This window comes from Sorghum bicolor, chromosome 3 (genome assembly GCF_000003195.3).
Source record: "Sorghum bicolor cultivar BTx623 chromosome 3, Sorghum_bicolor_NCBIv3, whole genome shotgun sequence".
NCBI lineage: Eukaryota > Viridiplantae > Streptophyta > Magnoliopsida > Poales > Poaceae > Sorghum > Sorghum bicolor.
The window spans coordinates 6,041,604-6,055,348 of NC_012872.2; the positions used below are offsets into that span (position 1 = coordinate 6,041,604).

The 13,745-nt window shown below is 47.1% G+C and overlaps 2 protein-coding genes across 7 annotated transcripts; both read right to left on the bottom strand.

Moving 5' to 3' along the window:
- Positions 306-5,181, bottom strand: LOC8060795 (gamma-glutamyltranspeptidase 3). Its single transcript, XM_002457316.2, has 6 exons — positions 4,512-5,181; positions 1,931-2,449; positions 1,579-1,814; positions 1,201-1,465; positions 950-1,087; positions 306-855 (listed from the first exon to the last, which is right to left on the bottom strand). Exons 1-6 carry the CDS (start codon positions 5,022-5,024, stop codon positions 604-606), a joined length of 1,923 nt encoding a protein of 640 aa, XP_002457361.1. The 5' UTR covers positions 5,025-5,181; the 3' UTR covers positions 306-603.
- On the bottom strand, positions 8,781-13,745 carry LOC110433977 (inner membrane protein ALBINO3, chloroplastic-like). 6 transcript variants are annotated; one of them, XM_021457279.1, is made up of 12 exons: positions 13,186-13,744; positions 12,641-12,751; positions 12,465-12,539; positions 12,279-12,339; positions 12,031-12,104; positions 11,851-11,955; positions 10,530-10,637; positions 10,339-10,442; positions 10,059-10,202; positions 9,853-9,982; positions 9,573-9,719; positions 8,781-9,241 (listed from the first exon to the last, which is right to left on the bottom strand). In XM_021457279.1, exons 1-11 carry the CDS (start codon positions 13,531-13,533, stop codon positions 9,612-9,614), a joined length of 1,368 nt encoding a protein of 455 aa, XP_021312954.1. In that variant the 5' UTR covers positions 13,534-13,744; the 3' UTR covers positions 8,781-9,241; positions 9,573-9,611. The 6 variants fall into 6 exon arrangements, with proteins under 6 accessions (XP_021312954.1, XP_021312953.1, XP_021312958.1 ...); XM_021457278.1 differs by having other exon boundaries at positions 8,781-9,228; positions 13,186-13,743; XM_021457283.1 differs by having other exon boundaries at positions 9,573-9,716; positions 13,186-13,741.

The window sequence follows — 13,745 nt, forward strand, 5'->3', positions numbered from 1 at the left end:
TTACTTCTAGCCTCCTACTTTTTTTTTTTTTTGAGCAGGAGCCGAGCTAGCCTCCTACTGTACAGTCCCACCGCGCATTGGTGAGAAAGACGCGGATCGCCGCCGCGCCTCTGCATTTTGGACTGCTCATGAATCCGTAAGGCCCAGACCCAGACGTATGTTTCCCGGCCTGTGCATCAGACGGGACAGGCTGGTTCCTGTGGCGGGCTTCATTGTTTGGCCCATTAAAAAAACAACTATCCCAATTCCTTCTTTGTTTTTTTCCTTCTTTAAATAACACATTCAAAACCAGAAGAACAAAAGAGTTTTTCTTTTCATTTAAGAAGTTTTATTCACAAAAAGGCAGTTTGATGGAGGGAACGTATACTGTGCAACCTATGCAACCACCAATTAAAGCCATGGATTCCCATCTGGGCTATATATAAACCAAGAGACAAATCCTGCCTTCTTCCTCTACTCTCCGTGTGAATGGACAAGAACAATGCTTGGTGTCCATGACTGTAACTGTATCTATGTATGTACATGGAGATGGAGGAGATGAGATCCAAGCATGCAAACAATGGAAAGGTACGGCTAAGCCTACGCTACGCGTACCAGCCTCCATCACAGCCCCGCAGGGCTGCCGCCCTTCCTGGGGTCGCTCACGGCGGTGAGCCTCCCGCGGAAGACGCCGTGGTCCGGCGTGGCCGGCGGCTCCGCCAGCTCGTGCACGATGAACTGGCACACGGCGCCCGACACCGTGCTCCTCAGCCAGTGGCCCCTCTCCTCCAGGAACGCCCTCGCCGCGCCGCTCAGCGCGATCACCTCGCCGTCGGCCACCGTCATGTTCTCGTACGTCACCACGTTCGGGATCAGCTGCGGGGGAAAGGAACAACACACGTTGCTCAGTCGTCGAACGAAGCAGGGCGTTGCCATGGCGGCGGCCTAGCTGGCTGTGTTTGATTGATACCTTGTGGTACACCCTGGGCTGCTGCACGGCGGCCAGAGGGTCCATGCCGACGACGAAGTGGTTCAGGAACACCTGGGTCACCGTGGCGATGATGTTCGTGCCCCCGCTGCCTCCGAGGACGCCGGCGAGCTGGCCGTTCTGCGACGGCTTCCATTTTTCAGTACGAAGCGATCGAGACGTAATCGTGCCGTCAGAACGACGAGACGACGGACTCAAGCGATGCAAGCCAGACGGCGGCACGCGAACTGTACCTTGAGTATGATCAGCGGCGTCATGGAGGACAGGGGCCGTTTCCCGGGGGCTATGAAGTTGGCCGGCGCGGGCGGGAGGTGGTCCGGCGTGAGCTTCGCGGGGACGGAGAAGTCGTCCATCTCGTTGTTGAGCACGATGCCCGTCGACGGCGACAGCACCTTGGCGCCGAAGTAGTAGTTCACGGTCGTCGTCATCGCCACCGCGTTCCGGTCGCCGTCCACCACGCACAGGTGGCTGGTGCCGTGGTCATCCAGCTGCTTCCACCTGATGCCATGCCATTGCCGCCAACCAAAACATAATCAATTAATCTTTCTGACGAGTGATGACCGCTGCAACTGATTACTGATAAAAGCCGCAATGCAATTAGGCATACGTACTTGGGGAAGTAGTAGCCGGGAGGGAACGTGGTGTTGTCCACGATCCTTTGCCGGACTTTGTCGGCGAATGGCGGCGACAGCATCGCGGCGACGTCGCCGGTCACGTTCACGAAGTCGGGGTCGCCGAGGTCCATCCGGATGGCCAGCATGTGCTTGATGGATTCGATGATCCGGTGGATGCCAAGGAACCCCTTCAAGAACTCGAGCGATTTGTACCCTCGCAAGATGTTCAGAATCTGCAGTGATCATCATACGAGCGAACCAAGGAAAAAGACAATTAAATGCACGTCGCTTCTCGCATTTGAATCGATCGAATCCTTGCAGCAGGGCAGGAGCAAGAGCAAGCACTGACCAGCGTCATCCCGACGGTGCCGCTGGACGGCGGCGGCATGCCGAGGAAGGTGTACCCCATGGCGTGGGCGCGCATGGCTTCGCTCACCTCCACCGCGTACCCTCTGAGGTCGTCCACCGTCAGGATGCCGCCCGCCGCCCTGACGTCGCGGACAAGGCCCTCCCCGACGGCGCCGCCGTAGAGCGCCGCGGCGCCCTCCTCCGCGACGCGCTCCAGCGTGGCCGCCAGCGCCGGGTTGCGGCACGTCTCCCCGGCCGCCAGCACCGTCCCCGCCGGCGCGAACACGGCGCGCAGGCCGGGGTCCGCGAGCACGGCGTCCTCGCTCTCCTTGAGCGCGTGCGCCACGTACGCGACGATCTCGTAGCCGTCCCGGGCCAGGCGGATCGCCGGCGCCACCAGGTCCCGCCACGGCAGCCGCCCGTACCGCGTCCACGCCGCGTGGAGGCCCGCGAGCTCGCCCGGGACGCCCATGGCCAGCGCGCCCCTGTACTTCGTCGTCGGGTCCGCGGCGTACATGTCCTGGTGTTTGCACGAGCACAAAAAAAAAAAAAAAACAGAGATGCAGTAAGAACATGCTCAAGTTCAAATATTCTGTGCACATTTTGAGACTGCTGGAAATTACCAGAGGCGGTAATTATTGTTTTGCTTGAACGTTAACTTATACTGTATTAACATGTACTAAGAACAAAATTTCATCTGGAACCAAATTTAAAACGCAGAGGTTGTTCTTCAGTGCAAAAAAGAAAAAGAAAAAAAAAAGACACTCGAGAATGTTTAGAAATGCATGCGCTTGGTTGGTAGTTGGCTAGTTGCAGCTAATCTGAAAGCCGTCCGACAATACGATGGCACACAAGCAACTGACCAAGATCAAGATGGGTTGCCTGCTGACTCTCATCTCTGAAATTCTTGATGCAGATCACAGAGCACAGCAAATAATTGGGTAGAAAAAAGTTGCTGACGCTAATCTGAAAGTTGCAGCTAATCTCATAATCTAGATCACAGAGCACAAAGCATTCCACTAATAAAAAAAAGTTGTTACGCATCCTCCGATCCCTTGTGCCACTGCTACATACCATTTCGAATTTTCGATGGAATGTCTGACGCTACACTGTTCAGATCAGATCGTGGCCTCGTGGGCGTGCCTGAACCACGTGGCTACAAAAAAGTGTAACAAAAAAAGCATATTGCACTCGATGGGATACTCAACCAAATCTGCTTCTTTTCAAATTTGAGGAAGTACAATCTGAATTCTGAACGGTAAAGCAGACTACGCCACTGAAGATCCTTTGGGTTGTTGGAGTCGTTTATTTGAGGATAGGTGTACGAAACATCCCTATTTAATAGTGCGGATATTCAGCCAAATCTGCTTTCTTTTCAATAGTGCGCCATGCATTATCTCATTATTTCTTGCAACTGTATCTGACGTCGTAGTCGAGCGCACATAATGATTTTGCCAACTTTATGATGAATTGGCACGATTAAAAGGTACCCTATAGTAAACATAGGCCTTGTTTAGTTCAAAAAAATTTGTAAAATTTTTCATATTTCCAATCACATCGAATCTTTAGACGCATGCATTGAGCATTAAATATAGATAAAAATAAAAACTAATTACACAGTTCACTTCTAATTTGCGAGACGAATCTTTTTTGTTTAGTTAGTTCATGATTGGACAATATTTATCAAATATAAACGAAAGTGCTACAATATTTATTTTGCAAAAAAGTTTAGAACTAAACAAGGCCATATTAGTGAGTAGTGTCCATCAACATGTATTAACATTGAATGATGTTACATTGTTACATAACAAATTTATTCTTTTAACATCTGTCATGTAGTCTCAAGGCCCCTTTGATACGTATGTCTAGTTACTAGTTGGAACTAAAATTAGTCATGGTTAGTAGCTAGTTTTTTTTTTCAAAAATTGCTAGCAGGATTATGCCAGACAAATATATTAACAGGGAAGGGGATTAGCTAGCTAGTTGACTAACAACTCATACTTAGCTAAAAGTTTACTCCCCACATAATAGTATTTTTTTCTCAAATCAGCATAAACATTAGCCGCAAAAACTTCAACATTTGCAATATTATTCTTTTATAAGATTCACCGTGCAGTCTTAGTCTTTCACACACATTTAAAAGAAATTATTTGAGCATTTTTTTATTATAGATAATATAGCAAATGTTAAAGTTGCGTGTCTTTGCAGTGGCAATTGCAGCGGAATCTGTCCCCTCATCGAAAACAAAATGCAGGGGCTGGTCGTTTCAGTGGCCTGCGCAATTTGGCGTGGCTGTGTGCCGTGTGCGCGCCTATCACTAGCGTAAGCGTACCTGGCCCACCAGACAGCGACACGCGGGCAACCCAGGCGCCCAACTGCTGCTGGCCAGGTGTCATGCGGCCCCACATGTCATGGACCTGTACGGGACGAAGGGCAGCGTCCCTCTCCTTGCTCGCGAGTCGCGATGACGAGCCTCCCTCCCGCCCTTGGGTTCCAACTAACTCAACAATCCATGGCGAGCAACGGAGCAGAGTAGGTGCGATGTGCGGACTGCGGAGCGCACTGCGCACGCGCGTACGTACCGTCGTGGCGGCGGCCGGCGCGGTCTCCCGGGCGTCGAAGGCGACGGCGTCGCCGGATGCGGCGTCCCTGACGACGACGAAGGCGCCCCCGCCGAGGCCGCTGGACATGGGGTGCACCACGCCGAGGCAGAGCGCGGCGGCCACGGCGGCGTCCACCGCGTGCCCGCCCGCGCGCAGCGCCGCGGCGCCCACCTCCGAGCACCTCGCGTCGTCCGCCGCCGCCGCGCCCACGCCGGACTCCACCTCGTGCGGGCTCTGCCGCGCTGCGGCGCCCGCGGGACCGGGACCGCGGGAGACGACGCCGGGACCGGGACCGGGACGGCCGCCGGAGCTCAGGAGCAGCACGACGCCCGCCAGCGCGAGGAGCGCCGCGGCGATGGCCAGCGCCGTCCACGGGCGGCTGCTGCTCCGGCGACCTCGCGGAGGGACGTCCCAGTCCCGCCAGACCGTTCCGTCGTCGACTCGAACCCCGAGGAGCGGGCCCCGGAGAGCCTCTTCTCCGTTCGCGGCCATGGCTGCTCCGTCGCGCGCCCCCGCCGGCTCGGAGATTGTCGCCCGTTCCCTTGGGCACGACGCGAGAGGGGGGAGGGCCAGGGATTCTGGATTCTTGGATGGCGACTGGCGAGAGCGAGAGCTCGCTCGGTCCCTTGTGCTTGGCGGGGGAAGCTGCAATTATATGGACAGTGCCATCTGCTGCATCTGGCCAATAGCACGTCTAACTGTGAGAGCATCTCCAAGAGAGGCTACCAAATGAGATTTTAGTGTAAAAATTACCTTCCAACAATTTTTCTAAATGATCATTCGAATATAATCATCTTCTATTTCAAATTTTTTCACTAGCCAAAAATAGAAGACGAGACTGATTCTCTAGAATATGCATGAGATATATAAAAATTATTAGAGGGTGAAAAGATATACAAAATAATTTTTATGTAAATAACTCACCAAATAATAATCTAGAAAGTGAAATTTCAGAAAGATTTGCCCTTACCGGTAGCGCCGATTTTTTTTTCTCTTGTCCGGCTCTAGCTAAATGGCTAAAGCTGGCGCTTTGTTTATAGCTTACTAGTGAGCAAATGCAGCTGAAGAAGAGGACTTGCCAGGTGATTTTTTTTATTATCGATCAGACAAGAAGTACTAAATATATATACTATTTGTAAAACTAAAAATAACAATTAAAAAATAATTTACGAGATGAATCTTTTGAGTCTAATTAGTTTATAATTAAACACTAGTTATCAAATAAAACGAAAATGCTACCGCGCCCATTAAATTTTATCACCCTCAAGCAAACACCACCTTTACTTAATGAGATATAGAAGCAACAGTTGCTTGTGCTTGTACCAGTTCTAGTGTATGTAGTATATACTAGTATTGTTGAAGAACAGGTGCAGGCGTTGTTTATTTCGCTAACCCGGCCACAAGTTGTCGGATATACCTATATATAATATTATGTCTTTATTTATATCGTTCCACAAGATTGATTATATCGTGATGCGATGACCCACTGATGTGGTATGAATGATCTTACCCGTTTGATTCATTATTAGCGAGAATAGTAGGTAGAAAAGAGTATAGGTCGTGCGCAAGTTCACTTCCTTGGCAGAGACTTGAGGCTTAAACAAGTGCCCAACCTGACCAAGAGTAGCTATTGTTCGTTCAGGCGTGGCTGAACTCAATGGCACGACGTCATTGCCGCGCGTTATGACGGGAAGGAGGAGGCGACGAATTTTGCTGCGGTCAATGTCGGGACGAGACACGGCACCGTTGTTAATCTTTTCTTGCACGCGCCTCGCCCGCCGTCTCCCTCTCTCTAGGTCTCAGTCTCAGCTCAGCATGGGCGGAGCCAAGGCCCGGCCACCCTGGGCCAGTGGCCGGGCTCCTCCGTTGGCTACTGCAAATACATAATAGTTAGTCATAGCTTAAAACAAAAAACAAAAAAAGAAGCTGAGATCCTGCTAAAAAACAAAAGCTGCTTCTAATAAATAAAACTAAAAAAAGAAGCTACATACAGTACAGAGATGAAGTAGGGAGCAGACGTGCTAAAGACTCAGTGATTATTTTAGTTTAAAATTTAAAACTTGGTTGTCTAATTTTACTTGTATATTATAGAATTATTATATGTCCTATTTTATATAGCTTTGTTAGGCACTATCAATGCAATATTAAAGACCGTAGATAAATCTTGGAATATATTTTCATAATATTTATTTGGTAATCTAAATATTGCTAATATTTTGTATAAAGCTAGCTAAATTTAAGAAAGTTTGGCCAACATGCATCTCCTAGCGTCTTTCTTTTCGTGACGGAAGGAGTATTCCTTTCTGCACAATACTTTTTTTTCCAATAATATATCTTTCTCTTACTCGTCTATTTATCACATCTCTTCATGTTTTAGTTCACATGTACACATTATTTTTATTTAAAAATAATTTTATTATTTTTTAATTGCAGTTTTTTTAATTAATTGATATCCTAATCGATGAAAATATATAGAACCATGTGTTTTGTACGTTAGTGACCTTACTACTAGCATAGTGTTTTATCTCGCCCAGGCTCTATGAAATTCTTGGCTCCGCCACTGCAGCTTAGCATTGAGAAGCCATGCATCGTGCCGTGCACAATAGCTTCAGTTGTCAGCTGCTTGCTCATTGTCAGGATAGAAAAAGGCTAATGACGAGTTGAACGGTGGCCCAATGCTGTCAAAGCAGTAACCATCAGTCCATCGTAATTCCATTTCACCCGCAATTGAACAACACACTTTTAGGGCACTCCCAATGCTAACTACACATAGTTTCTATACCTATTATTTTTTATAGACACTATCTATAGAAACTATATATGGTTCCAATAGATAGTTTCTATAGAATATTTTTTTATCCAATCACATTCATTCTTTCTCCATTCTCAGCCAATAATATCACTACATGTCTTGGATTTCGTGTAGACATGGTTTCTAACTTAGACCCAGTTTCTATAATTTTTGCTCTCTCTCTTCAATAACTATCTTGCCACATCAGCAAAATACTTAGGTGACACTATAATTAATGTCTATATAAATCATGGTAGTTTCTGCATTGGGAGTGCTCTTAGGAAATTATGAGTTGCTTTGATTTTTTTTACATAGACTTTGTTATGTATCTAGACATATATTATATCTAATACATAGCAAAAATGATGTATCAAAAAAAGTAAAAGCGACTTATAATTTAGAATGAAAAAAGTACTGCAGAAATTAAGATAACTTCATGATCACCTCCTCAATGGGTGAAAATTTAAACATCCCTGATCTCTTCGGTTTCGTTTCCGATCTTCTGTTATTTATTTATTTTTTGATGCAAAATGTCAAAGTAAAATCAAAGGATGGGTTAACCGCTTTCGTTCAACCATGCGTCACTGTCTGTGTAACCGAGGCGAGGCGGCGGGGGAGGAGGGGACAGGGTGAGGTACATTGGTCGGAGCTTTTGTATGGAGCCACAGAACCAGTCTAGATGCGAGATGAAGTCGAAAAAGGAAAAAAAAAAAAAAGTCTAGATGCATCATGACTAGTAGTACATGGTCATGTTACGAGTCTATGACACGTACATAGATACACACCATTCAACGCTCTGGAGGCGAATTGTAGGGTATTATTAGTTGACCCCGGCCCTGTAGTACGAAATCAAGTTCGAGATTCCCTCCAAGTTGTTTACGTATTAGCAACAAACTTTGAATGAAAGAAGCACAAACGTGCGTCAAAGTTGAATTTAGATATCAGCTCTGTTCGTTTATCGAAAATCACTGAAAATACTGTTCACCTCCGTCAAAGTTGAATTTAGATATCAGCTCTATTCGTTTATCTAAAAAACCATGACTGAAAATACTGTTCACCAGTAGATAAACTCAAGTGAACAGAGCCATCCTCATTTGACACAATACCTAAGGACCAAGTTGTAGAGGAAAACTATTTTTTTTAAAGAAAAGTGGCATAACAATTTGCAGGAAAAAAATGATCGCCAAAAGACGAGGAACTCCAAATTCAGGAGGAACGGCGTGGTTGCTCAACAATTTCGTCATCTCCGATTAAAGTGAGCATACTACTTTTGCAAATCCTGTAGAAACAATGATGAATATTCTGCACCAGCACCTATGGCCTATGGGCAACAGATGCGACGGCTGCAGTTGAGCGCACCAACTGCCCTGGGTCCCTCAAGCCAAGCCAGCCTCTCACAGACACAACACAACACTCCCACTACAGGAAAGTAGGGTATCAATTATCATAACTGTAAAGAGCCAAATGCATACTGCTTCCTCTATTGAGCAAGTCCATTTTCTTAACAATTCTGACAGGTTGAATTAAACTTATTTGTATGACTGGATGGTTGTCAGCTTGCGCAATATACCCTCCAAAGTCCAAACAATGGTTTATTAGGTTACAAGAGGAAAACAAATACAACAACGCATATGAATGGTATCCAGATCCTGCCCAATTTTGGAACCCAACTTGTACAGAATACACCAGAGTATCTTATCTACTTCTACAGATTCCTGTATCTCTGCTTGCCCATATACCCGACTCCTGTTCTCCTGTCCATTACCCTCAGGCCTAGCATATACTGAGCTCACCTGTGACCCCGGAAATCGTCTATTTGTCTGCACCTCAAATATAGGCCTCCAACAGACCACCAAAACTGTCTCCGAGATCAACTGTGGCACCTAACTGGTCAACTAAATTAACCTGCAATAGCAAACTATGATTAACTGGTCAACTAAATTAACCTGCAATAGCAAACTATGATTAAGTACCCACTTTTTAAGAGAAGGTGGGAACCAGCTAGCACCCTTTCTTCCAGAAAAGAAAAACAACAAAAAGTTCAATTGCTGGTTAATTTTATATGATTTGGAAGTGACCGTTAAGTTTTTGCTTTTCTGTTAGGGTAGGAGTTTCAAGAAAAAAAATAATTTACTGAAAAAAGGAACAGTAAGGAACCATCTACCAATTTTGCAAAACAGAAAAGTTAAATCCTGGTTCTTTGTGACATGATTCATCATGAACAGTACCTGAGGGTCAATAGCACTTACCAGTTGTGACAAAAAATGCATCCAATTAGGCTGTAACGATTACTGCACCATGCGCTTCCTCTTGGATCGTTTGCCCTTCTTCCCCGAGTAACTTGGAAGTTTCTTGTCACTGCCAGTACTGGATGCTTCCTCCACAGGTCCTCCCTGCTGTCAGGATTTTACATGAGTAACAGAGGATGAATTTCACATTTTTAAGGAGCTGTAGGGACAAGGAGTGTTTTTCAATATGACTAGCCTCAGAATGCCCAGCTATAATAATGGAAAAAAGGGTGAAGAGTACCTCTTCTGTGGTCTCATCATCTAATTCTTCATCCTCCATGTCATATGTTGATGATGATGCATCTGAATCTCCTGCAGCAAGTGCTTTGCTGAGTTTTCTCCTGTTCTCTTCTTCTTTTAGCTGCCTAAACCTGCTTGTGAGATTGTATGTGAAAATTATAGCCAAGACAGAAGAGGTTTAAGCATCAAAATGAAGTTCAAAGGCACCTCTCTCCAGCTGGTTCAGCATTAGAGCGTTTTGCTCGTCCTGCTGTAATTATCCCACTACCTCCCTTACTCACTACAGGCTTTGCTCCACCCATTTTCCGTAACCAAACTTGCTGGGCTGTGCTGAGGACATTGTTTGTAAGCCTAATGGAAAACATGGAGTCAATACAAAATAGTCATGGATTTGATTGATTATTTGACTGTAAAATTCAGTGAACAGGGAAGGGGTTGTGAACTCATGATCTTTGTATGAAGCAATAAAAGAGACTGATGCACATACCAATAAATAGACAATCCTGACGGCACTGACAAAGAGAACCAGCCAATCATAAATGGAAGAAATTTCAAAATGAGCAGTGTGTTCTTCTGTGATGGGTCATCACTCTGTGGCAGACAATAGATCACAAGTTAAGCCATTGCAGTGTATAATTGCCACTATAACCAATGAAAGAATATACAGGAAGCATTCACCTGAGGTGGCTTCATGATCTCCATAGAGACATACTGAGAAGCAACAAGTAGCACAGGCAATACAAGGTAGCATATGGTGTCATGCCAGCCTAGCGGAGGATGACCATCCTGCATAATTTGGTTGAGATGTTACCATTAATTTTAGGCGTTTAACATATCTGCATACCACAATCATGAAAGCTTATAAACCAATGTATAGTCAGGCTCTGATATACAATAATAATAGAATTGCTGCATGACCAACTATTTCAGCCATGGTGCTAAAGAGGCAATGGAATTTAAATTATGCACCGTAGTTATCAAGGCAGTAAGGCGAGGCGTGGCAACTGACTACTGCCTTACGCTTAAGCGACTAAAGCGTGAGGCGAGGCAAAGGCAACACCTTAAGAAAGTAAGGAAAACTTTAAATAGCAGCTTACAGCAGTAGATGATGACGAAAAAAGAAGGAAAAAAAAGAAAAAGAAAAGAGGAGTAAGAAATGGGCTGGCCCAGCCCATCAGGCAGCCCATGTGCCCCTCCCCCTCCTGGCGTGGCTTCATCTAGAAAGCTTTCCATCTCTCAAAGCCTGGATGCACTGCTCTGCTTTCCTCCGCCCCTCTCCAGATGTACTGATTTGCTCAGTGCTCTTAGATCGACAACTGCTGCCGTTCTTGAGGGGGAAGAGGGCACGGCCGCTCAGCTCGGAAGCAGGTGGGCGGCAACATCTCCTGGGGGCGGGGCAGAATGTGTCAGCGCGGATGAGCTGCAGCTTCCTGTTCCTCTCCCGCTCACTCGGCAGCAGGTGGGCGGCAAACATCTCCCGGCAGTGGGGCAGAATGCATCGGCGCAGGTCCTTCCCTCCCTCCTCTCTCTTTCTCCCGTGCACTCGTTCTCTCCTGATTTTTGCCACCATTCTCCATGGATCTCACTTTTTTCCTGGCCAAATCACTCATATGGCGCACACCACAAGCGATTAGCACGATTCGGACGCTGACATTTTTTGGGCGCCTTGTCCATAACTGTAAGGTGGGCACCACACAGATCTAAGGCGAGTCGTCTGCTGTGGCATCGTAAGTGCAGTCCTTTGGCGCTTAAGCATCACCTAACACTGTTATTCACATAGAAAAGCTTTTGTTTGCTTGAATGCCATCGAATGTGCATCCTATCTAACTATGAAAAGAAACATTCCACTGTTCCAACACATCAGTATGATCTAAATTGAGTATCATGTTGCAACATACTAGTATGGTGATATGGTCACTCAAGTGCAATAGATCAAACTATTTTTCAGAACCAGGAATTGAACAACAAATTTATATGTTAATGAGATGAATTTCAGTACCACAAATGGGAAGAGCCACGAAATTCCAGAACCACTTTGCCGAGCTGCAATTGTTGTAGGACCTCCCAGTGACGGAATCCAGAAAAATCCTTCTGTGAACAGCCCCTTCATGCCATAGAAGACACTCAGCCCAAAAAGGCACTAAATCAAGCGAGCTTAAAGCAGTTGGACTAAACCTACCTCATTTGCTACATTTGAAAGTGCCTGGTAAAGACCAATCCATACAGGTATTGTCGCCAATGTTGGAAAACATCCTGTCAGATAAAGTATAAGATCATGATGATACTATGTCATAAAAGCACAGTTTTGCAAGGCAGGGAGGACTATATCAGGAAAAAAAACAAATATGACACGAAAGGATTCCTGTTCAGGAACCAAGCACACAATAAAATAGTCAGTATGGTTTTGGAGGAAAAAATTCAAGAAACCTGCTAAAGGGTTGACACCAGCTTGCTTGTATAACCGAGCAGTCTCTAGCTGTATCCTTTCCTAATAAGAATTATACAGAAGCAGGAAATCAAAATACACAAAGAAGTGAATTTGAAAAAAGTAAGGCTAAAATAAGCTTGTAAGGAGCATGATCAATGATTGGAATCACAAACAGCTGCACAAACCTGATTGCCCGCATATCTCTGCTGGATTGCCTTAAGCTGCGGCTGTAAATTCTGCATTGCCAGAGTCGACTCCACCTAAAATAGATGAGAAGCACAGCATTTAATCCACATCCACAAAATCCATAACCAGGAACCATAGATGGGACAGGTTTCTTCAAATATGTTGGAACATTCACCTGCTGTTTGGTTAGAGGCAACGTCACCGCCTTAACAATGATAGTGAGCAGAATGATGGCAAACCCGTAGGCATATGGCACATGAACTGCAGAGAGACCATCCTTGAGGACCTGTATGGTGAGACTCAGATAGCATCAGCATTTCAATGCTTTCAGCGTTATGAAACTTAGCGTCCTAACAAGTGAAGTAAGAGCATGACATCACATAACTCTCAAATTCTACCATCTACAGTTAAAAGGCCTTGGAGGCGAAATGACTAAACACTCATGTAGAACAGGCTTCCTGAATATCCATTTCTATCTCTATGGTAAAGGACCAAACATTGCTGACTACTGATTAATGTTGTAGCGAGTTCACAAAGACAAGTGTATGGAAGCTCAAAGACTAGCAGTGTACACTGTACACACCCTCCAGTCCTCATCCTCGACTCTCCAGAAAGTCCTCCACTTCCATAACTCATAATTCGGGCGCATTCAATTCTCCCAGAAAGAATCTGGTAAGTGGTAGCCGCCGCGGGCCCGTCCGTTGATTAGGCAATCATTACCTTGAGCACGACCTCGAGGGCCTCGGAGATGAAGCCGAACCAGCCGCCGTTCTTCTGGACCGCCGCCGCAGCCGCCTCGCCGGCGTCGCCCCCCGCGTCCGCCGCGGCGACCGCGGCGTCGGCGAGCGTGTAGAGCGCCGCCTCGGCGCGCTCCAGCGTGGCCTGGAGGTGGGGCCCGCCGACGGAGTCGAGCCCGTGCAGGCCCGCCCTCACCGCGCACGCGGAGGCGGCGCGCCGGCCGCCGCGCCGCAGACGGAGCGGCGGGAGCAGCAGCGGCCTGCTCGCGCTGCCCCCGGCGGCGCGGGGCAGCGCGGGGAGGAGGGAGGAGGAGAGCAGCGCCTTGGCCATCGCCGACGCGGGGAGTGAGGGGATGGCTCGGGGAGTGAGGTGGGGTTTAGGAGGGCTAGGGTTTCATGCACGGGGCGGGAACGCGTGGCGTGGCGAGGGGAGAGGCTGTGGTAGCGGTGGCGGTGGAGGTGGAGGTGGGAGCGAGAGGTGGAGAGGACGGGAGCGCGGAGAGGAAGACGATGTGGAGGTTGTCGTTGGAGCTTGGAGGTGGG